The sequence below is a fragment of the Manduca sexta genome, chromosome 25 (genome assembly GCF_014839805.1).
Source record: "Manduca sexta isolate Smith_Timp_Sample1 chromosome 25, JHU_Msex_v1.0, whole genome shotgun sequence".
NCBI lineage: Eukaryota > Metazoa > Arthropoda > Insecta > Lepidoptera > Sphingidae > Manduca > Manduca sexta.
This window is the reverse complement of record NC_051139.1, coordinates 6,433,966-6,461,110: the sequence shown is the minus strand read 5'-3', so window position 1 is coordinate 6,461,110 and position 27,145 is coordinate 6,433,966. Positions and strand designations below refer to the sequence as shown.

The window sequence follows — 27,145 nt, the reverse complement described above, 5'->3', positions numbered from 1 at the left end:
CTCCGGTTACAGAACGTGACTATTTAAATATTATGACGGTCTATAAAGGCCCTAGTTTATTATAAACACGATTAATGTGCGCTTAACTGAGCATTCAAACTGCTCTGTATAGTTTCAAATTACATGTGACCTCATTTATTCCTTACCATCCAAAAAGGTCTAATGAAAGTCATTACACCCATTTAAAATATAAACAGCAAACGCGGTGCAATAGCATTAACATTATCACGGCATTCGTACGTTAACGATACGATAAATAAGGTTATAAAACAAACAGTAGCGTGTTGAGAGGTTGAGGACGGATTTATTCAGGGATGGTGAGTGTACCACGTGTTGAATCGCGAATGCGTAAACAATTATCTTTAAAATAACATCGCTTCGCATTAGCGTTGTTTGTGTTGTCAAAATAAGTAGTTGCATCTTGTATTGTGTAAAATTAATAGAATAGATCAAGTGTATATTGTATTGGATGATTTGAATAGATTTTATTCGATGACAATAATAAATCTCACAAAACTTGGTCTGACCTCTGTGATTGCAACCAATTTTATTCTACTCCTAATTCGAAAAGCACTTTCTATCTAGTGATAAAACTCCCATTCTACTCAAATGAAAAGACATTCAATATTATAACAATTACACCTTAGACACAATTGGACTACAAACTAACCATAAAGTTTGACTTAATAAAAAATATAAAGCAACTTGACAATATCAGCTCACTATTACAAAGTTCTATAGTATATTTAATGAGATAATTGAATTATGTCTATTACATTATTGTAAATCTTTTTAGTGAAAATTTCCAATTATCACGAAAGATTAATAAAGAGGGAACCATAAATTATTACTTTTAAAATTTTTACCATCATGAAAATTTGTAATCGCCCTTTCGCAACATAAGTAAAAATAAACATAGGACCTTGTAAGCCAGCGAAATGTAATAATGTCACCCAGTTTGTATATTAAGACGTGGAATGCTCGAGTTGGGAGATGAACTTGTGCATAAGTTAGTTCCCTCTACCGTTAACTAAGGATTAACTATTTGAGAAGACACCGCGACGCGTCGAGTATTCAGGAACTTTAGGAAGGCATCTTATGTATGGAATATGTAGTAAAAATTATACTAGTAGACTGGTTCCAGAAACTGCATATGTCTTGTATATCCGGTTCCAACAGGCCGGCATAATTGTGTCGACAGCCGAGGGGTAATCATCTCTTGTCAGTCGACATTGGATCCCACTCTACTTAGATCAGATTCAATGGGGTCACTTTACGGGCCCGTAGAAAAAATAACGCAAGTTTATTACATACTTCCTCAAATATATACTGCCATGCTAAGCGCAAAAGCAGTATGTCAGGGAAACTTTATTTCGATAATTGAAGTTTTGTAAATGTTTTATAGTTTTGCATGTAAAACTGAGATAGAGAAACCCTTTTACGGTTTTTTGTAACAAGTCCTAAACAAGATACCGTTATTTTGGTAAGTTCATTGGATGAGTATTTTTTTAATCTATCTGACAAAATAAAAATCAACATTTTGTTTTATTTTTGAGATACCGCTTTTGAGCTTAGCACGGCTGTATAGTGAATACAAAATACGGTGATAGTTATAATGCTGTTTTCTAATTTGAAATAAACTACATTCTTCATTAAAATTGTCTTTAAATTAATGTTACGTCACTCATCGCTAATTTCATACTTATTTAAAATACTAAGAAAATTATCGATACGTGTCCAACCTTAATACAACTACATACATAAACACATGTCAGGACACAGTGTCCAACGCGGTGTAACAAGCCTTTGAACCCGAATGAGACATAAAATAAACTCCATTATCTTATCGTCGCAGTCGAGTAAGATTACGTTAATCGTCACACGCAGAATTATGACTCGACAATTGAGACTGCTCTGTGACAATTTAGATTCCACAAGGAGTTTTATACACCGATACTCGTTATTGTACAAGGTTATCAGGTGTGAGGAATTGAGAAATACGCGTGATCTATTGAATTGGGCAACACATTCGTACACGCTTATACATGATTATAAGGAATTGAGATGTATCCGTGGTCTATTGTATTGGGCAACAAGATTTTATAGAGTTTGGCGATTCTAAATTTTGAAATCTCGGGGAATCCATGTGATTTTATAAGATACAGAATTAAAGACCAGTTTTGATAAACTTATTTTATAATACACAGACAAACATTTCACGTCACATTAATAATATTGCCTGAACTCATTAATTCATTTTAGAACTACTAAACATTTTAGTTTCTTTTTAAAATTATCTTTAACGTTCTATTACTCCAAGTAGCAACCACCGACTAATCCAGCGACAGAACATTTAAGTCACTGATAATGATTCTGACATGGCTTAACAAGCGGAAAAAGCGACTTAATACGCTCTGTCAGACATGTTATACTTAACAACATTACAATCTCACCTTATTCAGAGAACGCGGTATTCTAACAAATATTCAAGACGCGCGCATCACACACGTGGAGGTTGCAAACGAGTAAATCATCCAAACGAAAACGTAACGTTAACCATCAAGTTACCCATTTCACTCAACGAGTAACAAACGCCAGCACGTAAACTACAAAAAACTAAGACTCGTGACGGTTTTGTTAATGCGGATTACGACCCCTGGACGAGTCAGTATTAAAATTCCAATTACTGAACCCGGCCACGTGCGTACACAGCGGACATTTCTCGTCGTTATCTATCAGATTACCACAATTCCACATAGGTTATCGCACAGTAGCCGTTGCTGTTAAATCGATGCTTTATCAAACATGTCAATGCGATATGAGATTTATTTTCGACATCGTTATCTGGACGATAAGTTTGTTCAAATACTAACTCGTCATCGGCTCGTTTGTCTAGTGTTGTGCAGCTGTATTCTGGATTCAGTTCCCAAATGGGATTTTGTGTGGTAACGATACGAAATCTATAGTTGAGACGTATTTGTGCTTAAGATAGCAATATAGACAGTTAACGTCATTCACAAACATTACTCTAGCTTATGCTTTCCCTTTAGGTCTTAGGGGTAGATAGAGGTACATCTAACACTTTTTTTGATTGTTCATCTCAAGATGTTACACGAGTCCATTCAGTACCAATATTGGGCAAGAAATTATTTAACGAAACGAAAAACTTAAAACGCTACCTTCATCAAAATGGCGCGCTAACTGTATTTTAGAAGCTACTAATCGAAATTTATAATACATATTAGAAAAAAAGTCAAACCTTATTACATAGTTTCTACAATATGTTATTTTTACTTTTTCAATAATTTTGTAATGAAAATGCCACAAAAAATATTTTTTCCATGCATGTCCTTCTTAGTGCACATCGTGTGAATTTGCAACTAACATTATTTGATAGACAATTCAATAAAGGATCTTTTTGTATTTTAAAATTACCGAAAATCTAAATTTGTTTTTTTTTATTTGTACATTTTTTGGATATTCCCATTTCCCGCCTGTAACTCGTGCGTAATAAATGTATAAAACGAATGCTTAAGGCCGTTTGCTTGAGAGAAGGCTTGGGCCACATTTCGACGGCAAAATACCGTCAGCGATGTGTGACTAAATTGCATGGTTGGTAATATTACACTCCAACTTTCTACGAGGAAAAAAGTGTGCAAACATTATCGTCTCCTTCGACGCGGAAACCAACAAAGTTGGCGTCTTTATACAAACCCAGAGGTGTTCAATGGCAGAACACACGAACACGCTTGTCAAATAGCGTTCATCAAATATTATCAGACCGCCACACTGCATGGATTTGTAATAGTGTGGGACAGAAGCACGACCGGCGATGTTTGCTTTGGAACTTAGTTACTATATTACATTGGAAAACATCAGGTACAAATCAAGAGGCCCACGTTGGCAGAAATAGCCAATGCGTTCACGTAAACGTTCGTTCCATTAGGTTCTATACTAACAATTAAATTCTATTTTCAAATTGTAATTATTCTATTTTCAAATCTGACAATTCATTCCATGCATTTTTAGGCCTAAATAATTCTACCTGCCAGTCTTTTTGCACGTAAAAAAAGTTATTATGGCAAACGCAATAAAATTATAAAAACAATACCTACAGGTTTAAAAAATCGCATATTCCAAGAAGGTTTTAAGTGAGCAGTTTGTGGAGTGTCGGCGAGGGCTCTCGAAACGAGCGTCGCACGCCGCGTGCTTAACCTGCCCTGTTTACACCAGGCAAACACCTACATATCATATGCAATACCAGTCACCACTCACCACCCACAGCTTCAGATTAAATATCATTCCCCTGGTGCTAAACACACCCGCCTTAAGAAAAATAAGGTATAATTCCAGATCCCAAAACTCGCTTCAATTTTTTAAATTGTAAACTATAATTTCACTAACATTGCAGACAGAAGAGCAATCACTCCTATAAATAAAAAAACAATGTAACATTTTCGAAATCGCCTCCAATTAACATTCGATATTTAAGCACATTTCTGATTTAAAATCATCAGAATAATTGATTCTCATCAATCCAGACGGATCGAGACAGACCAATTGAAAATCCGCGCCTACACGGCCCGAAATAAATTAAAGACAATTGAAATTCATTCTCTGACTGGATTTATCGCGATCGGCCGGTATAATTTACGCACCCGCCTTCACTCATAATGGAAATCATAAAATTTTAAACACTGCCCGTAAAGTAAACAATGGGAAAAAAGAGCAAAATTATAAGCGCTTGGTGTATGCCCTCCGGTGCCCCGCGGAGCCCCGAGTTATTTCAACTCTTATAAAATAAAATTTCCGATATTACAAGCTATACAGCTGCGTTGTTTAGCATCTATGATACGGACACCGGCACGTAAATGTTAATATATTACTTTATGCGGACGTGCTTATGGAAGCAAATTTTGTTCAAGCTGCATTCATTTAATTATTTCTCGCCATGAAATGACTGTTTCTAGGTTATGGCGATAATTTTATGTGTATAAAATTAATTGTACCGACAGATGTGACTGGTGATTTAATATCAGAATCATGCTGTATCCTTACATATTCTTTTATATTAGGTACTGAACTAGAAGACTTAAGTCGGTTAAATTTATAGTAGCTAACAATACTAAATTCTTCTCTCTTACACTATTCTATATAGCTGTATATTCCATGTATTGTATTTTAAATGATAGTTTTCCAAACTCAAATATACCAGTTAAATGCATTTATAAATTTGAATTTGGAATTCTTAACCAAAGAGGAGATATTCCAGATCAAAGTGGCCAGTACGAAAAAACGCCAATATCTTATGTAATGCCTAATATATCCCCTACATATGCCTATCATCGAAGTCCTAAGGTCATCGACTTGCACAAGCAGGCGTGGCACCACTCACTATTAATCAGCAGACGTTTCAAGAATAAATCACATCATCCTTACTAATATTGTGCGATTTGTATTTGTTATAAGGCACGTAATGGCTAGTCAAGTCTAGAATAAATAAAGTAAAAACCGTTAGGCTTTTTTATTTAATTAATAATCTTTTAGTTTTTGCAGTAATAATATTAGCCCTACGAAGCATATCGCGACGTAATTATGCTTTTAATTTATCTCACTTACTTAACGTTAGTTTAGTTTTACAATATTTATAAAATTATCTTTCTTAAATTACTTCCAGTTCTGCAGAATAGATGAAGAATGAAAACCTGATAAAATTCAACACAATCGAAAATGTATCGATCAACGTTGCGTTTCAATTATCGAATTATCGCAGCGTGACAACTAAATATCATAACAAAAAATTATCGATGAAAATAAATAAAAATATTTAACGATAGGCACTATAACGAATTGCATTATACCGACATGCATCAGACGATGTTATTTAACGTTGTAATTACACGGTTTTCCACGGGTTCCGACACGAGACAGTTTCCGGGCCGGCACAATGATCGCTGCCAAGCCCTCGATTCGACACGCCCGTCACCAACTACCCGTATCTACTAAACACGAAATCCGTCACTTTTTAGACAATTTCAGTTTTTTACGTCCCTATTTCTATAAGAAAACAGTTTCATATCAACGTCTTCCAGATAAACTACAATTTAATCGACAGAGCAAGTTATTTAAAACCTATACGTGGTTTGCTTCCAGCATGCGTTTTTTATACTTCAATTATGCTAAATCAAGTAATCACAGAACCATTACATTCCCACCATAGTCCTATAGAAAACCGATTCGACAGTATTGAATAAATACGCATACTCAAGTACTTACAATACAAATTACTTTTACGCGCCCAATTGAATATTAACGAGTCACTCGATATGCTGCGGACGACACTTAATCCCCATGTCATATAATAAAACTTACCAACCAGTTAAATTCAAATGTGAGAATGTTTAACTATGTGTGTGATTAGAATCAAATAGCAAACAAAACATATTCAATTAATTTCCCAGCCATCGTCGAAGGATAACATCTGTTTTGAATATAAAATACGGTGACGCCACCGACGTCCCCCGTTTAAACCCCAATAAAAACGAAACCCACACAACTGACAGACAAAAAACTGGCTACACGTAGATCTTAAATTTTGATCTAACAAGCCGAGAGGGTCCATTATTATTAATAACCGATGTCTAAATAAACATTCTACGGACACAGAATATTGAATAAAAAAAGGATTCTTTTTTTCCAATACAAGACATTTATTAACATGACCGCGCGCAGTGGATCGAGATAAAATAAACATGGCGGACGACGGGCGACGCGCGGCGCACGCGCATATAAACATGAAGTTTATCGTGGGAGGCTGTCACAACACGCGCCCATTGGACGCTGATGCTCCGGCGCGCCGGTGAAAGCTCGTGAAGACACCCCGTAATACGACATACGAGATGATATTATCTCACAGAAACGTTTCAAGCCTACGCACCTCCACTCTTATGCTCGCCACAACATCCGAGAACTACGAATTCCGATACATCGATTATCGTTTACAATTTCGATACGTATCAGTTTATTAATGATATTCATCCATAGATAAACATCCAACTACCTTTTAAATTACGTTTACCTACTTACGCAACGAACAGAAAGGGAATACTTGGAAAAAATTTAAACCAACTTTTTAAACTATCAACGGCACACTGGATCCAATTAACCTCGTAAATAAGCTATTCAGACGTAACAAGGTACTAATACAGCGGAAAAAGCGGCGCAACGCGTTTATCAACAAAACAACTACTACAAAGAAACTAGTCGTGATCTCCATCAGAGATCCATCATCGAGCGCCGACTGCCGCGAGATGGATTGCCTGTATTATCCCAACAAGCACCTATGAATAACCGGCCGAGTTTCAATTGCCAGCAATCTGTCCAAGTCAACTCCGCAACGTGTACCGTTTCAGTTTTCCTCGAAGCAACGACTAACAAGCTATATTTTTTCATAGAAATGTGCCTTGCGCAAAAACCAACGTATCTTATGCATGAATCTTAAAACGGCATGCCATTTACTTTAAGAATAATGAAAGTAGAAGTACCTCTGACAAAATAAGTCACTGTTACTACACTCGGTAAGGGTACGGAACACGTGAGACAACTTCTTGTTATTACTTTCATACAAGTAAACATCCCGTAGATGTCACAGTGCACCATTATACGGCAGTTTTAATTAAGTATTACAACTAAGAATTATGAATGAGATAATTGATATTACAGGCTCGGAACGTCAAGGGGAAACCGCCCGTAGCATGGAAATAAAGTTATATTTTTTTACTAACCGCATGCGGTATCTATAAATCAGAATTAAGGATGGTAACCAGGGGAGATTCGGCTTTCGGCGTCGATTAAAGTTGAGTAGAAAACAAACAGGCTCTCGGACACGCCTCTAAAGCTCGTCCCGCATTTGAATAATAATACTACACAATTAGAAAAATATTCTAACAGTTCTTTTGTATCGGCCCAGCGATGAAGGGTTAAACAGCACACTCACTGAATACTTTTAAAATTTTAATGACCTAAAAGTCACGACAAGTTGAAAAGGTCCAAACAATAAAAATAACATTGGCACCGCGCCGCTTAACCCACGATCAGTTAAAACGGTAGCGCTCACGAAATAAAGTAGAGAGCAAAACGAAACGGGTTACAAGCGAAAATAAAAGTAGAATTAGCTGACTCCAGGTCCTATAAAAAAGGAAACATGCAGTTGCTAATTTAAATACTACATAAGCTCCGGTGAGATTTGAATAAAAAGCAAAGCGTGTGCTATGATTTCACGTCTTGTATTATTCTTCGTACCTGGCAGTACTTCACACCCTTTAGTACATAGTTAAATAGTTTTTTCGACTTTATAAATATATCATTACAAAATACTTCAAGTGTTAATCCATGTTGACCTATGACACACAAAAATCGTATTGAGAATGAGGAAGGACTAGTTAACAACGCAATATCCCACAGCGCTGTCCGAAAACAAATTGGAAGAACAGACCACCAATAAGAGAAGGCAAAAAAAATTCAGTCCCGTAATTGAGTAAAGGCAAATTCACCGAAGTCAACATCGACAAAGTTGGCACCGGGGACGGGCAAATAAAAACATAAAGATATACAAGTAAAGTAAACATTTCCATTGCATGTATCCCCGTAAAGATTTCAGTAGAAATTGAATTTGCATTCGGCGAGAGGTGTGCGCGCAACGCCCACACCTCGCCGGTTTCGCATGCTTGCATTCGCTTTTTATTACTTCTGTGTGCTGACCATGCGTGCAAGTTTAAGAGGATATTTACGCATTAACGTCACTACTAACGACACAGACCTTTAGTCAACTGAGTTTTATAATAAAATATATAGTAATATTTGCAACAAAAACGAAGGACTATGACTTTAAATTACGTAATCTGAGTATGACTAACAACTACCAATTAGTATAAGTTCAAATTACTGCACATTATAATGTACGTAATATCTGTAATCTCACTTATTATCCAATACTACTGGGTTGCTGTTATGAAAATGTATGTTAAAACAATATCTCTATTCTCTACCAGATACCTCTTTGAAAATACAATATATGTATAAATAAACTATTATCAGTTTCATGCCTTATTTACGTATATTAAAAATTAAAGAAAATCCTCATAACTTGTTGAGCATGGTAAACCTACTTTTAAACAACTTACGCAACACCCAAGGTTCATTTTACGATATCCCCACGGGCTCGAGTAAAAAAGACTTTACATGATCAATAAAACGAACTGCCATGCGATTTTAAATCAATGGGACATTTATTTGCACGAATAATTATTCCATTCAGATGAGGAACGTGACCGGGCGCCGCGAAATGGTATTTACTCCGGACTTTTTATAGGACCATTGAATTATGAAGATTTAAAAATGGAGCCGTATCGATATAGTTCTTGTATGTGTTTTTAAGGTTACTTCAATCTGAAAATTTTAGACGCTCTCATCGACATATAGGATTTTGTTTAAGTGTACCCCAAAGTTACCCCACTGCACTTGATTGTAAGTGGAGTGGATTGTCAAGTCCAATAGAATATCGATTGACGAAGATGATTAGTCGACAGTCGATACAATTATGGCGGACTTTTCGAAAATAGAATGTCGATTGAAGAGAAATTATTACCCCTTGACAGCGGACATAATTTTGCAGGCCTGTTGGAACCAGATATACACAGGCCGATCCCGAAACGGGAATCACTTACGTGGGCCACTATGGCCGGTTTCAACCTTTTGTACGGTGGTCGCTATCCGAGCGGATATGAAATATATTTTACCACCAGCAAAAATAGGACAATAGGTAAAGACTAAAGAACCTTTTCGTGGTATAAGCATTGCCTTAAGCTTTGATAAGAAATTACTTCACGTAGCCTACAAATACTCAACTGTTACTCTTATATTTAGTTTAAAAGCCCTAACTTAATTGATGACCAATCAACAGTGGAATGACACGTGGCGTCAGTCATTTAAGAAACGTCCGTGCGCAGTAACGAGCGGTCAAACAAACCATTACTCCGTTAATACGTGCGATTGGTTCCCGGCGCGGGACAGAAATAAAACTGAACCCGATCCCGGGAAAGGGGGAAACGTGAAACTACCAATAAACACTAATCCATTCCAATTCATTTGCAGTATTGATATGTGGTTAAAGGGCCGAGTTATAGAAAACATTTAAGTCTTATGAATTATTTGTCTTATTTAAATTAAAATTTATAAAAAATCGATTTGATGACATTTGTTTTTCTTTCGTGATTTGAAACGTAAAAGGGATCGTTGCACTCTACTATGCGTACAATATCTAATGTTTTGACAGAAAATGTTGAAACTTCATTTCTGTCTATCTCTCCTCTATTTTATTACCTCCAAATTACAAAACCATTTTCACTACTATTACTATTCAGGCCTTTTTAACCCCTATTACAATCAACATAAACAATAAAACCCAACATCCAGCCACAATCGTGTTTACAGTTCTCGCGAGCTTTCGATGACCACCTTTAGCTGGTAATAATGAGCTTCTCGCACGTACAAATATTGGTCCACGCGCACCTCCCAACACATTCTACCAATATTTGTATTGTACTGCTTCCCAAATGTGTATTTTGTTATTCAACATCTACCGTTCGACGCCCGCGACGCTGTCACGATGTTTGTTCATTTGGAAAGCGAACGATTCCAGAAATGAGGGAATTAATTGTTCGTTGGATGTGTGAAGGTTGCTTATTTTCGCTTGATGTTAATTTATGAGTTAATTAAAATACATTTTATTCTAGAAACTTAATTTTTACAGTAAATAATTTTACTGTAATAATGTATGCTGAGTTAACTGCGTAAACTGACTATGCTAATACTTATGTTATTGTCTAAAATATTTATTCTATAAAGGTATTGTATTAAAACTGGAACTAATGCCAAACAGTACGAGATCAATAAAGCAAATCCAACAACACAAATCGTTACACGGCCGTATACAACAACAATGAATATTTACGCACAAAAACCGTTTCTAAAATGTGACCACGCGTATATTATTCTTATGTAAACAAACGAACACAAAGCCAGTCCCCGGGGTCTGGTCGTTTGTATATTTTATTGATTTCCAAGTGACTAGATGTTATCTAGCCTGGTGGAAGCTTGCGGCATTACAATAACCCGTATTCGGGTTTAGAATGTAAATTTCTTGGTACAAGGGTGCGCAGCGGGCCGGCTCTCAGCGGGGCTCCGAGACCTGACCGCGCATGAGTCGACCATCTCAGCTACACGCTGCGCAACATACGAACCCACTTGGGACGTGTGAGCCCTGCCAGAATCAATCACGTCATCTTGCAACCATTAAAAAAATGTTGCCAAACAAACCCGGGCCACACACGTTTTGATAAAGAAATGTCACATTTTGTGACAGTCACTAAAACAAATGAGCTTTTTTGTACAATGACTATATCTACAAAACATTTGTCACAAATTCCGGGAAAACATTCTTATTTGTCTACCTCAACTCGTCCAACACATTGCATTAGCAATAAAGTTCATGGGAACTCATAAATCGTGGGACACATCGGTTAGCCATCGACAATAAAATCGTAAGAGTGCGTTCGTCAATCGTACATCGTCGGTGGTATATAAAACGTTATTATTTATTAGCTCATAACTGGCAAGATTTACTGATCATAAAATAAGATAACTCGACCGCATCTATGGTAATAAGATTTTCTTTATTCGAGTTTATTTCACGGCAATGCAAGTTTCGAGTGGGTACGTAGTACATGCCAGTCGTGCAGTTGACCAAGAGTTCATTTAAGACGCATGATGGATATGTTCGAGTGGCAGCCATATCCGGTGCAAGCAAATTTAACTCCGAATAGGCTTGTTTATTCAGGGGTGCAGTGAACCATTAAAACGCAGTCGTAACAACGTCGACCGCGTTAAATTCTTCAATAGTATCATAATGCTCAAGTTTAATTGCTTTCTTACGAACCCATAAAAATTGAAAGTGGCTGCAGTTCAATATTTACGGCACACCAGTTTTATTTTAATGCGTAACGATATTAAATTGGAACAATTACGATCGCACCGAATGCGTCACGGTTAATAACAGTAATTGTGCATCTAAACCCATAAGGTCTTTAAATTGGTTCCCCCTCTTGTACTAAAAAACGCTTTTAAAGCCACATCGATGCTCATAAACGTCCGTCACAATAGGAACGTGGCAAAAAGCAGAGAATTGTCGCGACCCTATTGATTAATTTGCTTCGCCATTAGAATTCTCTTCACTGAAGCTAAAATGTCCCGGTGGAGCGCTCGGTATCCGATTTTTAGTGCATTATTTATGGTATGCCATTCTCTTCAAAAGACTGTATGATTTACTGCCACCCGTACAAAAGCCACTACCTTATTATGACGTGCTGGCCCGTGCATTGTGCCAGCATATTTATTCGTCCGATTGGGCGTCGTGTTTGTTTATTTTCGGTCCTTCGCCGTAAATACTGCATTGTCATAAAACTACGACACAATTCAATGGAGCCATATTTCACGGTGCTCAATTAAGGCAAAACACTTCGGGAAGTTTTGTCATTGTGACAACAAAGAGGTTTGCTTAATACTGTGATATTAAAATCGTGATTAAGTGTTTCGTAAGTGTGTGGTGATCCGAGAAAGTACTTAGGTTATCGTGTGCTAACAAGGTAAAGAATGGCGTTTCATAATGACTGTGGCATCGTGGTTAGAAGTGATTAGCACTGAGGCAGCTAAGCAGGTAGGTACACAGTGCCTCAGCGTGGAGATGCAGCCACAGCGTGTACTAACGCCATGCGTGTTTGCGCAGCGACCGCTACCGAGAAACGTGTGTGGTCTTAACTCACCTATACGGTTCTCTTATTTTTATTTTATCCCTTCTGAAACACAAGTTTATTTTACAACTAACAGTGTAGGTTTGCATTGCGATTGTTAAAGGTAGACAGAAATAGTTTCCGAGATTTACTACAACAGAAGACGCAAAATAAAATCGTTCAAATCAATGTTACGAACTGAAAACATGATTTTAAGAATGACAAATAAAGCATTGCAATACACGTACATACATACACTCTCACAAGGCCAATGAGACATCACAGCGTGTATTATTGACGCGATGTAAACGCAATCCTCACGCCATTTCCCAGCAGCTGTCATGTTTTAAAATATGACGTGCGGGATCCAGTCTCAATGTTACTTACGAGACGAACGAGTGCCTTTAGCAATTTAGATAATGTGTGAATTGCAAGCCGCGCACGCTAAGGACATTAGCGAGCTTTTAGTACCGTAGTGTCTGTTGGGTGACAACGCCTCTGATTCATTTAACGCGCGTGGAACCCACGCAAAATAGTTTATTACACACATTTATTTGCACATTTTCTCACAAAGCGCGGCGAGGTCGCGTGCCGCTGTTCCCATCCGCCTATTCAATTACGGCACATAAAGAGCGCGCCTGTCGCAGCGTTATCCCTAATGGCATATATTTTTGAGCCGTAAATAAACAGCACAGTATGAAAACACTGGCCGTGTGCCATCACTACAGGAGTTCTAATAAACTCTGCTCACTGTACCCGGCGAAATAGCCCGTGAACTATTAAAACGATCGTTAACTCACGCTCACTGTTTGGATGCGGGTCAAGCCGGTAAACCGCCAGGATTTAAACAACACTCATTTCAGTTTTAATAGTGGAAGAACAATACTCAGTTGTAATGTCATTAGCGCCAAACGTTAACGCGAGCCCGCGGACGAGCGTAGAAGCGGGGGCTATTTCAGTTTGGGTGCATTCCCCGTTCACACGTATCATCTATCACAGTCGGGGAGACGTCAGGTTTTAAACTGGGCTTAAACAGGCCGAGGGACTGACTCGTCACCGCTGGCAGCTGATGGACATAACATGACAGCCCATCGCCGTCAGCTCGGCCGGCGAGCATGTACTAATCGTGGTTGGTTTGCCCTTTTGGCGGACAACTTTTATCTCATTTCAACTCTGTTGTAAAACTAAAAACAATCATAACTTTAAATGTAAGGTGCTTATATTTAGGCATGGCATTGTATTTGCTTGTCTTTTTGCCGGCGCCTGTTAACAATATTGAAGGAAGCGGGCGGACGTCTGTTCCACCTCATCTCGCGAGAGTCGCGCGTTTTTTCCACTCCACGCGCACAGGCATTGTGTCGAAACGCCTGTGTTTCCCGCGACGTCCCCAGGGTCGGAACAACGCTGTGTTCTTCAAAAGTAATTAATTATGACGGAGTCTAGTCGCTACGAAGAACAATTTAACTTGTATATAAAATTAAAATGGGATAATTATATGTTTCGAGTACTTCGCGGTCCGCACTCATTAGCATTGAATAATAAGAACATAGAAGCAACAAATAAATCATAATTAACAAGAATATTCATTACTCGCGTTTAATTAATTCAACAATTATGTTTCGTCGGCTGTTCCGTTATGCGTGTAACACTAGTCTCAAATGTAAATAATCGACATCATGATTTTATTATAATTATAATGTCGATAGACAGACTAACTTCTGCCGACAGTTCCGCACGTATGAAGTCAGTTAATTTGAGTTAACTATCTATACTACTAATGGTTTGAAAATACCTTTTGCCAAATCTCACTTTAAATCTTGAATATTTTATCCATTATGAAATAAATAAGAAACAGCAGCCTGTTAAACAGATACAAAATAAATTATATACAATATCTTTTTATTATTATAACTCCACAAGAACAACTCAAACAATGCAAGAGTTGCGCACACGCATGTGATCGATCGAAGCTTTTTGTCGCGGTGACGGGTACATCCATTGCGGCAAATTGCCACGAAACTAACATACGAGAACCGAGGTGTGATTGAGAGCCGACCCTACACTCCGGAGACCATTACCTCCAACGTGCTCTGCTATCGATCACGCGTTGAAAAATAGATATTTGAAAACACATTGTCGGTTATTCGTTTCAACAAAAAGTAAGGATTTCATTTTGAAATTTTAAATGTCTTAAATGATATAATTAAATCAGTCAGCAAGCTATTATAATTACGCAAAGGAAATTAAACATGTTTGAATTTTTATTTGCATTGATTAATTTCCTTGTGTAAACCGAAACCTGATTAAGGTCTATCGTCATGTTCCATCCATTTAAACATTCATGTGTAAGCATTATTCATAATTAATTACTTATCTTATAAATATAAATAGTAGTTAATTGCTTATATTTTAAATCAACATCATAATCAAATGAATATTGAATACATTTTAATTTTATAAGTATAATACTGACACGCCAATTATTTTTGGATGTAGGTAGAATTTAACCATATCCAGATCGGTAACCTGTTTCATTAAATGCCTTGTTTTTTTTTTCAATTCTAATTTCTGACTTAATTGAAACGTTTACACTAAAGTATATACAATTATATTTCTAATATTCATATTATTATCAACAAATGCAGTTTGAATTCTAAAGTCAAAAGTATGTCATACACAAACATCTTTGATGGTTTACATGATCATACCTCTACCATCTATTATATTACGTTTTTTTGCTTATCGCCTCGTCATTACCCATACCGAGCACAAATTGGCTGCACTACAGGGAGCCGGTTACATTATCGCTATTAATAAAACTATCTATTTATTCAGCTGCACTGACCTGGATACTATGCCAGCTTGTCACTTGTTCTGTTGTAAGCATTAGCTGCTTCAGTTGTTCCCTTTGTGTGGGATAACTAGCATTCTGTTTATTTCGAGTCAACTAATCGACGAAATGAAACTAGCGGGTCTACTTCGAAAAATTAAATGCGTAGTTTCGGATGACGGATCACACGTTTTGTTACTACGAAGTGTTACGGATCCGATCCGTTCATCGCAATATTTTAGAAATTGAATTTGTAAGAATTTATAGGATTTCGCCATCCTTTTTTAAAACCATCTGCGAGGACAAACTTACACTGCTTTTTCAAAAAAAAAAACGGGGAATTAATCCTACCACTAAGATAAGCTACAGAACGGTGACGGATCCGAAGTAATTTGGTAGTAAAGTTAAATCCAAAGTTCGTCGTTTCTTCTTCCGGACCAACGTTTCGACGTTCGAAGTACACCCTCTGATCCTATCGAAATTGACTTGCGGTTTTATATTTAATTAGGGTTTTAATTTATCACGCTGCATAGCAAATACGCAATTATGGGACAACAAGAAAATAATAGCGTATCTTGCAATTTAATCCCACTTTTTTGCTGTCACACCTATGTTAGCGTCCCTTGGCAGAATTTATAGCTGTATTAAAAATGGAAGATTAATGTACACCATGCATCGTCTATAACGACCAAACTAACATTTTTTAAACAAAAACTATATCGTAAAATATTGATGTAATATCAACGTTATTTGCGCCCGACGCACCGGTCCGCGTTCTTATAAAAACTTGTAACACCATCCTATTGGCGACAAGTATCGAGAAACTGTTAAACAACTATATCATAACAAACCAGCAGTATTTGCATTGCATTAAAAACTCGTTATGACATCAAGTTAATGCATCATTATCATTATAAATCTTATTACAGCTGACATAAATTATCTTGGACACTACCATAGTTATATTTTGAATTATCGGTATTGATCTTTAGCATTTGGCACAACTCGCATGCTCCTGTAGGATAACGACTGCAAACATTACATTAAAATTATTTAAGAAAAACCTAGTCAAAATAGATTGTTGAAATATTAATTTGACGCGGTTAAAACCCCGAATTACATAATATTGGAATCATCAATAACCACTAGCGAAATATGCATATCACCAAGATACTTACACTGTTATTTCTTTTATGTGTACTCGTGCTTGTGTCATATCTGTTTTGTTTGTGACCGACTTAAAAAAAAAGAGGAGGTTATCGACGTGAAAGTTTTTTTTATATTTTCCTTATTTTGTTTGTGTCATAGTGTTGTGCGAATAAATTAATTGTATTTATATTTTACACTTCATAATAATAACCCCATCCTAAAATAATACCAAACTGTCGCATAACCCAAAATATTTTAGCTATCATTCATCAAACCATTCAATTCAAACGCCAATAACTCCAAAACATAGTCGAGCCTACACCTACAATGAACTGTCAAAGCATCCGGCCCATTATCACACCTTGTTCTAGTCCGGGCTAAATCGATCCGCAGCGGCCTGTTTAACTCTCAACTAACAAGTTTTTTACATTATTAATAGGGAATCGTGGGCATGATACTTATTACTGGAACATTGCGAGGCGTGAGCGTGGAAAAATCTATAGGTGCAACAGTTTTTCAATCAGAAGCAATAAAATTATAAGTAGATGGTTGATTGCAATTCTTTGTCACATATCCGTAATAGGAAACTAATGAACTCCAACTCTGTCTAAAATAGAAATATAATGCTAGAATGGAGATTTTTTTCAAATCGGACACAGAGCGATTTCAACAAATCTACTTCTCAATTGGCATAGTCGTCATTCCCCGGCTTTTTTATTTTCTATTTATAAATATATTGATCCTAGTTGAAGAATATATGCAAACAGAAAACCTAAGTTGCTAATTAATTTAACAAACCAAAGCGTTGACAATGACGAATCATTAATTTAACATGAGCTGGCATGACAATGGATAGCTTCACAACGTACGAAGCAAACTCGAGGGTAGACATAATTGAAAATAACGAGATGCATATTCATGCAGCATGGTTATCCTATATCACCAGGATGCCTCCTGCATATAAGCTAATACTTCATTTCAACTCGTTAGGACGCCGAGTGCGTAGTAACATTCATTTTGCATTCGATACTGACCACTCATTGAAGAATTCATAATAAGTGACTTAAATAAGCGAGCTTTAAGCTCTTGAAGACGTTTTGAATAGACGTCTCTTGTCAATTTAAAATAGTATAATCTTGCATGAATGGAACTCTGCCAAACGTTCTTTGCTGCATTTTGATGGTTCGAAAATACTCAAAACGATAAATGTGAGGATTGCTTACAATTTAAAATATTCAAATGCACACAAAGATAATAAAACTAAATACATCATATTTCTTGGTTTATTTGAGTACGAACACATTACGATTCCCCACATACTCAGTTATGGACACGGAATTATTCATCCAAAATAATTTTTAATTAAACCACTCTCATTCCCATCACGAGGTCCGTGTTTTTCCTAAGCCGCACCTGCTCGCGTATCCCACCCCCGCGGATTAAAAACTGTGCTGTCATCCACCAGTCCGTGAAATTAAATTTATTTAGGCTCTCTACATCACGCAGCGTGTCAACTATATTTACATAAAGAATAGTTTCGAGAAGGACGCGAGCCCGTATTTATACTGAACGGTCGCTTTATTGAAATATTTCATTGTTAATTCTCCAAACGACGTCTCTTTAGGGGGAGTTTCGAATGCAGCATTAATAGTGTTTATTATAATAACAATATCAACATTTTTTGTACCTGGAAATGCGGACGGACCGGATACTGAGGATAAGCAAGATTTACGCATAGGTGAGCGAGATGAACGTGGGTCTGATAATGTTAGCATAGGTCGGTCAAGATCGTCCTTAAGATAACCGAAGAAACGTGACTGAGTCAATTTGAAACCGAGATAGTGTTATCGAGCCTTTCGAATTTGCAGACGGTAAACCAACGAGTTTACTTAGGCATATCTTTAGAGATAGAAACGAATTTCTAGAAACTTTCGTGCGTTTTTCACGGCATGCGAATGTTTGAATTAATATTATTACAAGCGATAAGGAAAATATTTTTTAAATATTTATAAATTTATTATTATCCGTGTTGATATGTAATCAAATTAAATCAAATGGTTTAGTAGATAAGATAGAAATTAAAACTAATGTCAAGTATAAGAAATACATTAAACAAATAGAGTTTAATAGCCAAGAACATCCAAAAACTCTCAACTGTGACTCCGACGCGTGATCGTGAAACTCGAAGAGCGAAACGATATCAGACAACTTTTATTGGCCTCTGAAAGTTAAAGTTACGCTTAAACGGAGTTAACTAACTGATAGCTGAAATGCTTCTCAAGCAAAATTGGCTGATATTAGTGATGCTCTTGAACAATACGATAGGTCAAATCCATAAGACACTGACATAATTTTTACTTATTAATTTATTTAACACTTGTTAGTTTATACATGGTGTATATCCAGACGATTCTTTACCAGCCAACCTGCTGGTGCTAAGGTATAAGATAAGTGAATAATGAAAACCTGTAAAATAATAATTAACGTTTATTATTAAAAGGTAATATTTATCATCACAAATCTGAAAAAATTAACTGGAAGTAATGAGAGATTAGCTACAAACAAATTCTTTGCATAATATTAAAGAGCCCTGAACTATACAGCGGATTGTATGCACTAGAAAGTTCATTTTCAAAATGCTACTCTCAATAGCAAGGTTAAACTAGATGGTTAGTAATGCACAGCCCGTAACCGTGTGAGAGGTCTAGACGTTACCTCACACGGCATTCGAATATCGGATTACGTTATTTTTTCGTTGTATTTATTCACCCACCACCGCTCTAGCCGTGTAACATAAGCCCCGAGAAAAATATCTTTTTACCGGCCACGGATGTTGCCTCTGAATCGTAGATGCATGTCATCGCAGCGTCGTTTAAAGATGTAGAATACAAACAATCTCATGCATTTTCTATGTTACAAATTTTACTAACACAGAACTTCGTGATTCTATGGAATTATACTGCCAACAAATTATTACTATCATTCCATAACCAACTAATTTAATGTACCGTTTCATAAATATAAAACATTACGTGAGCAATTTACGAAAAATGATTGTGGTTCGGGCAGCGCACAATTGCGGTAATCAGTCAGGTCGATCTCATTTCATGGCAGCTGCGAAATTATATTAGCTTGTTCTTAGATTTAAACTGAAGTTGGGTGCCACGGGCATTACGAGTAACGACTAGAAATTATCTACGCGAATGTATCAACGACTGCGCCTACACCATATCGTGGCGACTGTTCTTAGAACAACCCACCTTTGTTACTCAGTCTGGCACACGAAACCAGCGTCGAATAATCACGTAATTTACCTCAGATATTTTTATTACATAGATACGTTGTCCGAGCTCAATACTGGCAAGACGAAAGTAAGGTAATTGCCCGACTTGGCGCCAATGAGCGTGCGGCACTAACGTTGTTACGTAACTGTCGATGTATATAATTCCTTTTCTAACGAATGTATGCTGCGTCTTTTATTCCTTCTTCGAGCCAATTTGTAATTATATGTACAGGTACGTGACTATAGCAAATAGTGCGCCGTATTTATGTGCCATTCTGTTAGTGTATGACGCGTCTATTTATAAAACGTCATTGTAATTTCAATATTTACGACGAAATCCTCTCTCCAATGCGCTACAAATATGACGAGTTTTATAAAACTTTCAACACGCCAATATCTATGAATATTCAGAGCTATGTTTCTTCAGAATTGGTGCATTAAGATAAACTAAGTGTTATGGTTTCAATAAATATCTCAAACGAGAAAGACGATCCTTGCGTCACATCTCTAATGTTGTTAACGCGTTTATTTCCAACGTGTTTTAGCTTTTTCTTTGAATCGTCATATCCGTTACAAATAACGCAGTTGGAGACCATTAAAAAAAAGTAGTAGCAGCGACAAACGATAAAATCACATTCCAGCAAAATTCGTACAATTTACGCAAAATGTTGTTCATGAAGTTTGTTACGTACGCTGTACAAGTCGTAAAGAATTCAGATGAGAGATACCAGCGGGCAGGGAGTATAAACCTCGCTGCCTGATAGCCAGCTCCTCGCCACGGGTAGCACGAACCATGGTTATCAGTTCTAAACTTTGTAATATTACATATTTTTTATCTATTCTAGTTTTTGTCTGTCGAAGTTTGTTGGCGATTATTACAAAAAAAAAAATCGGACTGATGAAAACAATGAACAATCAAATGTCCTCCCAATTTGAATAGATCTACTTTATCCCCATAATCCACCTAAATCCAATAAAAAACATAGTTTTCTTTTTAATATTTGGAAACTTGCGAGGAACAGTAAATCAACAGCTATAATCTAAGCCAACGAACCCGATGTCGTAAATAATGCCCACTAGAATTTACAGCTATTTCCTAAAACACAATTAAATCAAAGCCAATGGTATCGATATCGTCGCGTGGGCGTTTAAGTAGAGTTTTATCGCACAACACGGTCAAATAAAATTTTAAAGTTTTCGCGATCGTGTGATTCCTAATCAGAACGAGATAAATTCGTGCTGAGCGTGTCACGATACGAGTTTTGGGCGTCGTGTTTATTGGCATTGCTCCATAGAATGTCCATAAATGTCATCCCGCATAAATTACAAACGAGAGAACTGAACTCTACACGCATAACCAGTGGGACTTTACCCAACAATAAAGATATGAGATATGTTAATTTTTTCATCATTACTGTTGTCGATAATGTACTTTTCATAATTAATATGACACACATATTTGTTCTACGACGGTTCTCATAAATCTCGGCGGAATATTTAATTTTTATAAATTCAATTCTGCTATATATGGAATGTAAGCCTTTTTCGTGGATTCGATATTGCCATTGGTAATTGGGCGTCCCATTATATTAAGTGTCATGTTTTATGTCGAAAATAATATTGTATGAACGGGAATTTGTATATCAACAACATCATTAATTTCGCGACAAGTTAATTCGTAAATATCACCCATGTTATTGCCCATCGTTGGAATTTAACAAAATAACAATAATTGTATTACTACTAGTGTCATGAGCAAGGCATGTTTGCTCAAATCGATTGTCTCGCTTCAACAATAGGCAGCTGCCATAAATGCCCTCAAACAAAATACTTTCAAGATCGGAACTGATAAAACTATGTCAGTGCCAAGTGAACTATAAAATCTAGTAATTTACAACTCATTTTATAAGAACAAAGGGAAAGTTCCTTGCCTCTTTCGGAGCACATTTATTATAATTCTAATTTTTAAACAAGAACAAAGGCAGATGGCTGGTCCGTTGACAAAGACTGATCGGTCTCTGAGCCGTAGGTTTGACAATGGGACGGGACAAAAAAACGTACTTATTGTAAAGCGTCACTTCACTAAGCTCATTACCTGCGCGCGCGCACGGCCCTTTCATATCTGTCACTTCGGCTTACCCCTCAACCGACAGAGCTATAAGTTGTGACGTACGTTTATTGTCTAATTATAATCGTGGGGATTATGTTTCTTATTATTTGTATTAAATATAATAAGATGTCTTCCTCAGGTCTAGTGTCCATAATGGGGCGTTCGATTTATTTTTGATAAATCTTTTTGATCGATATTTTAAACAATATTATATTTAATGTGGATAGTGAATCTAAAATAATCGGGACGCTTTTATTTGAGACACGATCTTTGACAGTTTTATTTCAAAACATAGAAATTTTGAAATAAAACTGTCAGTTTATCTTACATTTAAATTCTATATTTAATACGAAAATTTAATCAATGAAGTTTTTTTATAATAGTTTATTTACTTAGACGTCTGTTATAATGTACAATAGAACATCTCAATAATAACATATGTTTTTATTTTATTATATTACTTCGCTTTATTTAATACGAAATGCCACCCAGCTGCAAGAGATACGTGCGCAAATTAAAAATAACACAAAAAGATTGCAAATCATATTTTATGCTTACTGTATCTAGTACCTATACGATTTTTTCTTCCATATATGACGTATCGGTTGAGCTAATATTTTTTTATTATCTTACATATATTTCTATCTAATTACATTGTCAATTTTAAAAGGTAAAGTTTTTTAGTTTAAATGTAGAAGGTTATCTTTCAGATAGGAAGAAGTTGACATTAGAGGAAGTTACATTAGTGACTTTGCTTTATTTCTGTTTTTTTAACCATTAAACGGTCTTTAGCACAGGCTTACCCGCAAGCAATGTTTAGTCAATTGTTTATCAACCAAATTCAACCTATTCTAACAGGTAAAATTCATTTCGCGCATCATGGAAAAAGGACTGAACCCATTTTGCGTTTGATTTCTCAACAGCCTGTTAAGCAAAACTTCTAGAACGATTTTATTAGATTAAAAAATTGAAACGATATCGGGAGAGGGTAAGATATTCTCATTATAGAAAGGAAGCTAGATATGTATATTCCTTTACTCCTGAAAAATAAACGTTGATTATGTCAACGCCAGCACGGGCTTTCTACCTATTTGGGTGTCGATAAAACATAATTCGCAATTGTATGTTAGTGAATTCAAGTTAAATTGTTTTTCTGATAGTCCAAAATAATCTCTAAAACGACTACGTTGATTTTGAAAGGACTTTGCCACGAAAAAATAGAGTATTGAATTATCATTAAAAAAAAAATTATTAAAATTGGTCTACTCTGTAAAATGTTACAAAATATATACGTGTCGAATTGACCTCTTCCGTTTTTTCGTCGGTTAATTACCTTACAATAACAAATTATGTTGTAATAAATGATCAGTATCAGTAGTTTGTATTACAATGCATAAAATATAAAACTTATAAATACATCATGCTAACTTAAACAAAACTAAAAAATATACACAAACCGCCACTGTAGCACGAGGAGAACTCTGCTGTAAAGTTGAAAACTAATTATTTTAATTAAAATCTACGTTTGTAATTTTGAAGTGATGATTTCGAATACAGAACTGAGTTTTGTAGTAATTCTAGTTCGTGATGTTTATAAAAAACAATCATTTCTCTTATGTATAAGTAAGTATTCTTACAAAATAAGGGATAAGATGGTCGCGATGGAAAATTCCTTTTTTTGGTTAAGTACTAAACCAGTGAATCGGTACTTTCACCTTTATACCTAGAATCTAGATAAACGTTTGTTAATTTAAATAATCTATGATACCTTCTTATCTACGAGAATAATTAGGTATCACGCCTACTACCTGTTCATAACACTTATATCGGCAAACATCTGGCTATATTGTTATACCGAGATATATCGAAGGAAATAACGTAGCGTGACATTATTTATTTACTAAGCTGAATAACAAATTACAATTTGACAATCCTAACAACTTATCTTCCAAGGTACGTAACTATAATCAAAAATATTTTCGTTCGACTTAAGATTAATATCTGAGATTACGTAAACGCGAATCATTCAGTAGAATAACATTGATATCACACGTACCTAAACAGTTATATCGTATATCTCTCGCGTTATCGATGATAACGAATGCAATACATCGATATTAATGCATTTTTAACTTACCCAGCAACCTCCACACTTCTGCTCGGCTGAGGTAAACATTGAGATGCGCCAAGCATGACGGCAGTAACAACAGCACAAACCACTTCATAGTTCCAGTTGCCTCCACAACAGTCTCAAACACTCGTCCCAAACTTCACCAGCACGTTATGTTCAATACAAAAACACATTTGTTTCACATTTTCACCCACCGTCCCAACAAATTCGACGATGCTGTGTTCTCGCTACGTACAAGATTACACACTCGAATAAAACGTACAAATTTACAAGAATAATCTACGAGCCGGCAGAATAACAATAAAGCGCAAAGTATTTTTTATATTTTATTCATGAATAAATGAAATTATGACAGTATATCGTCGAAATTTGTTTATAAACATTGATAATGTAAATGTAACTCCACCAAAACGCGCGGCACTACCGCACTGCGGAGCGATTTCTGTCAAACTGGTTTGCTTTCGTGTTTGGTTACGTTAAAAGTTGCGTGAGGTTCACTAGTTTCACAGTAATGTACCTTTATACCACTGTGGCGCTAGTGTACTATTAGTACAAAGTATAGATACAAGATGGCAGCACATATTAGTTTAAGTTTGAAATAATGCTATCACAGAATAATTTCAATTTTATTATAAAGTCTGTTATTACATTATAGAAATTTTTAGTTATTTTTACTAGATAGAAATTAAATACCTAGGTATTCTGAAGGAATTCTATTGATATAACGTGTGTTAGGATAATTTTATAGATGTAAAATATTAATATATTGTTAGCTTCTCTACTTTCTGCCCCGGTGACCGGTAGCGTAAGAGTATTACGGTACAACCCCAGTTGTGAGGTCTCGGGTTTAAGCCCTGTATCGGGCACAGCGATTTTCAGTTTTTCTACTCAGTAGCAGCCCGGACTCTGGAATTTATGGTATATATGCCAATAGGCTCGCCTCTGTCACAATATCATGAGACGAGATATACATGGCAAAATATGGGTGTACCAAATGCGCCTCGACCTATCCATTCTGACATAAAAGGCGTGAGTATGTTTGTGTTTATTCCTATATAATGTTAAAAGCTTCCATTATTGCCTTTTATTTCAAGCAGCAAATATAAAATAATTGAAGTAGGTAGGTACAGGTTGGTATACTTCCCCACTTTGTCTATTTCTGTTTTGTTTAGAGAACATTGTGGTCAGAGTCTACTTCAATATTGTTCACCATGCTGTGCATTAGGTACAACATAGTATAATGCAAAAGTCTGGATTGAGTCGCTGCTGGAAATGGGCAGTTGTGGTAACCGCTGGTGAGCGACTTGCTAGTATTTATATAAGAAAATTCCATTCCCCGTTCTTCCGTTACCGCGATTCCTTTCCAATAAAAATGTAATCAAGTTATAAATTGATAAATTAATTGAGTGTCATGACTAATCATGAGCCTGTGATTGGACCACCCGCAAGCTGCTACCGGTTTCTAATGAGACTTATTGTGGCTAACAGGCGTGTAAACAGGCGTGATCTTAAATCATGGACCAGTTTGCTTGCCGTGAAGTGTGAAAGTTATATACGTAGAAACTTTTATTACAAAGTTTCGTACACCGCAATACACGGAAGAATCTTACAGCCATTTTCGTCGTAATCAACAGCTATTAAAACTGATACGTACTCAAGAAGCTTGTTCGGAACTCGCATACGTAAAATAATTATTAGTACACAGGCATATAACCATAAATTATAGGCAGCGATCATAACAAGAGTCGTTGGCATGTTACGAGAAGCTTGTTTGTTTCTGTCTGCAATTTTGAACAAAATTACAGGCTACCAGTGTAGCACACGCTCCGCTTCGTGCACTCTGTGACACGCCCCTCACGAAACATAGCTCGTTTGTATCTCAATCTCTCAATAGATGCCATGTCAGATCCATTTATATGTCACTATAACAAAAATAATACTTCACTTAAAGCAGTTATGATCATCATATTAGATAATTGTTTTATTAGGAACGTAACATTGGTCTAAAGTTATTGGCTTAATTTATATGAATACGAAGTGTGCCGTTTTTTTTTCTTAAAATATATTGATATGTGAAAGTGATTGATATTATTGTGAGTGATATTTACATTATTAATTAAGAATTGATATTATTATGAAATATTTAACTTTATTTAATGAGGCACTAAGTTGTAAGTACCTACTATAAGTCCTACGAAAGCATGTTAAAGATACCAATTCTTTTCTCAAATTCTCCTAATTGTCTCCTTGATAGATACCATAACATTAGCATGTATCGTGTAAAGTATATAAATAGTCATGTGAGGCATAATATTGAAAATCTTTAATCATTCTAACTACCGAAATATTGACAGCCAACACGTCTCTCTTATAATCCCTCTATTACAAGCAGCTAAAATTAAAGAAATTTTAAGCTTTGTATTAAACATTCGAATCAAATATTACATAGTGTAGGTATACAAACATCACCAAACCCCAGACCACGGATATGAAAATCTTACTTCTTTGGCCGTCAAAATATTACTAGGTACTCAATACTTATAATATTTATTGTCATTGAATTATGTATTCTAGCTGGCATATTCTTACCTAAGCACAATCATGGGCCCCCCTTAGAGGAATACAAGTAGGTGCACGTGCACTCCCCTGCCCAGCAATAAATCACAGATAAAATGAGTCACTGAAAAATTTTCAACAATTGGAACTATTGACCACAGAGGTTTTTTTATGAAACCACATGCAAAAACAAGCGTTTTGAATTAAAAAAAAACTTAATGCTTTATAATGTAGTAAAGTG

General features: G+C 36.1%; 1 protein-coding gene across 1 annotated transcript in view; it reads right to left on the bottom strand.

Moving 5' to 3' along the window:
• LOC115441269 (tyrosine-protein kinase Drl) overlaps positions 1 to 24,814 on the bottom strand; it is a 39,552-nt gene extending 14,738 nt beyond the window's left edge. The window contains exon 1 of the mRNA XM_030165998.2: positions 24,355 to 24,814. Coding sequence (XP_030021858.1) covers positions 24,355 to 24,442 — 88 coding nt within the window. The 5' untranslated portion in view covers positions 24,443 to 24,814. The remainder of the gene's footprint in view (positions 1 to 24,354) is intronic.
• Positions 24,815 to 27,145: the final 2,331 nt, after the last annotated feature.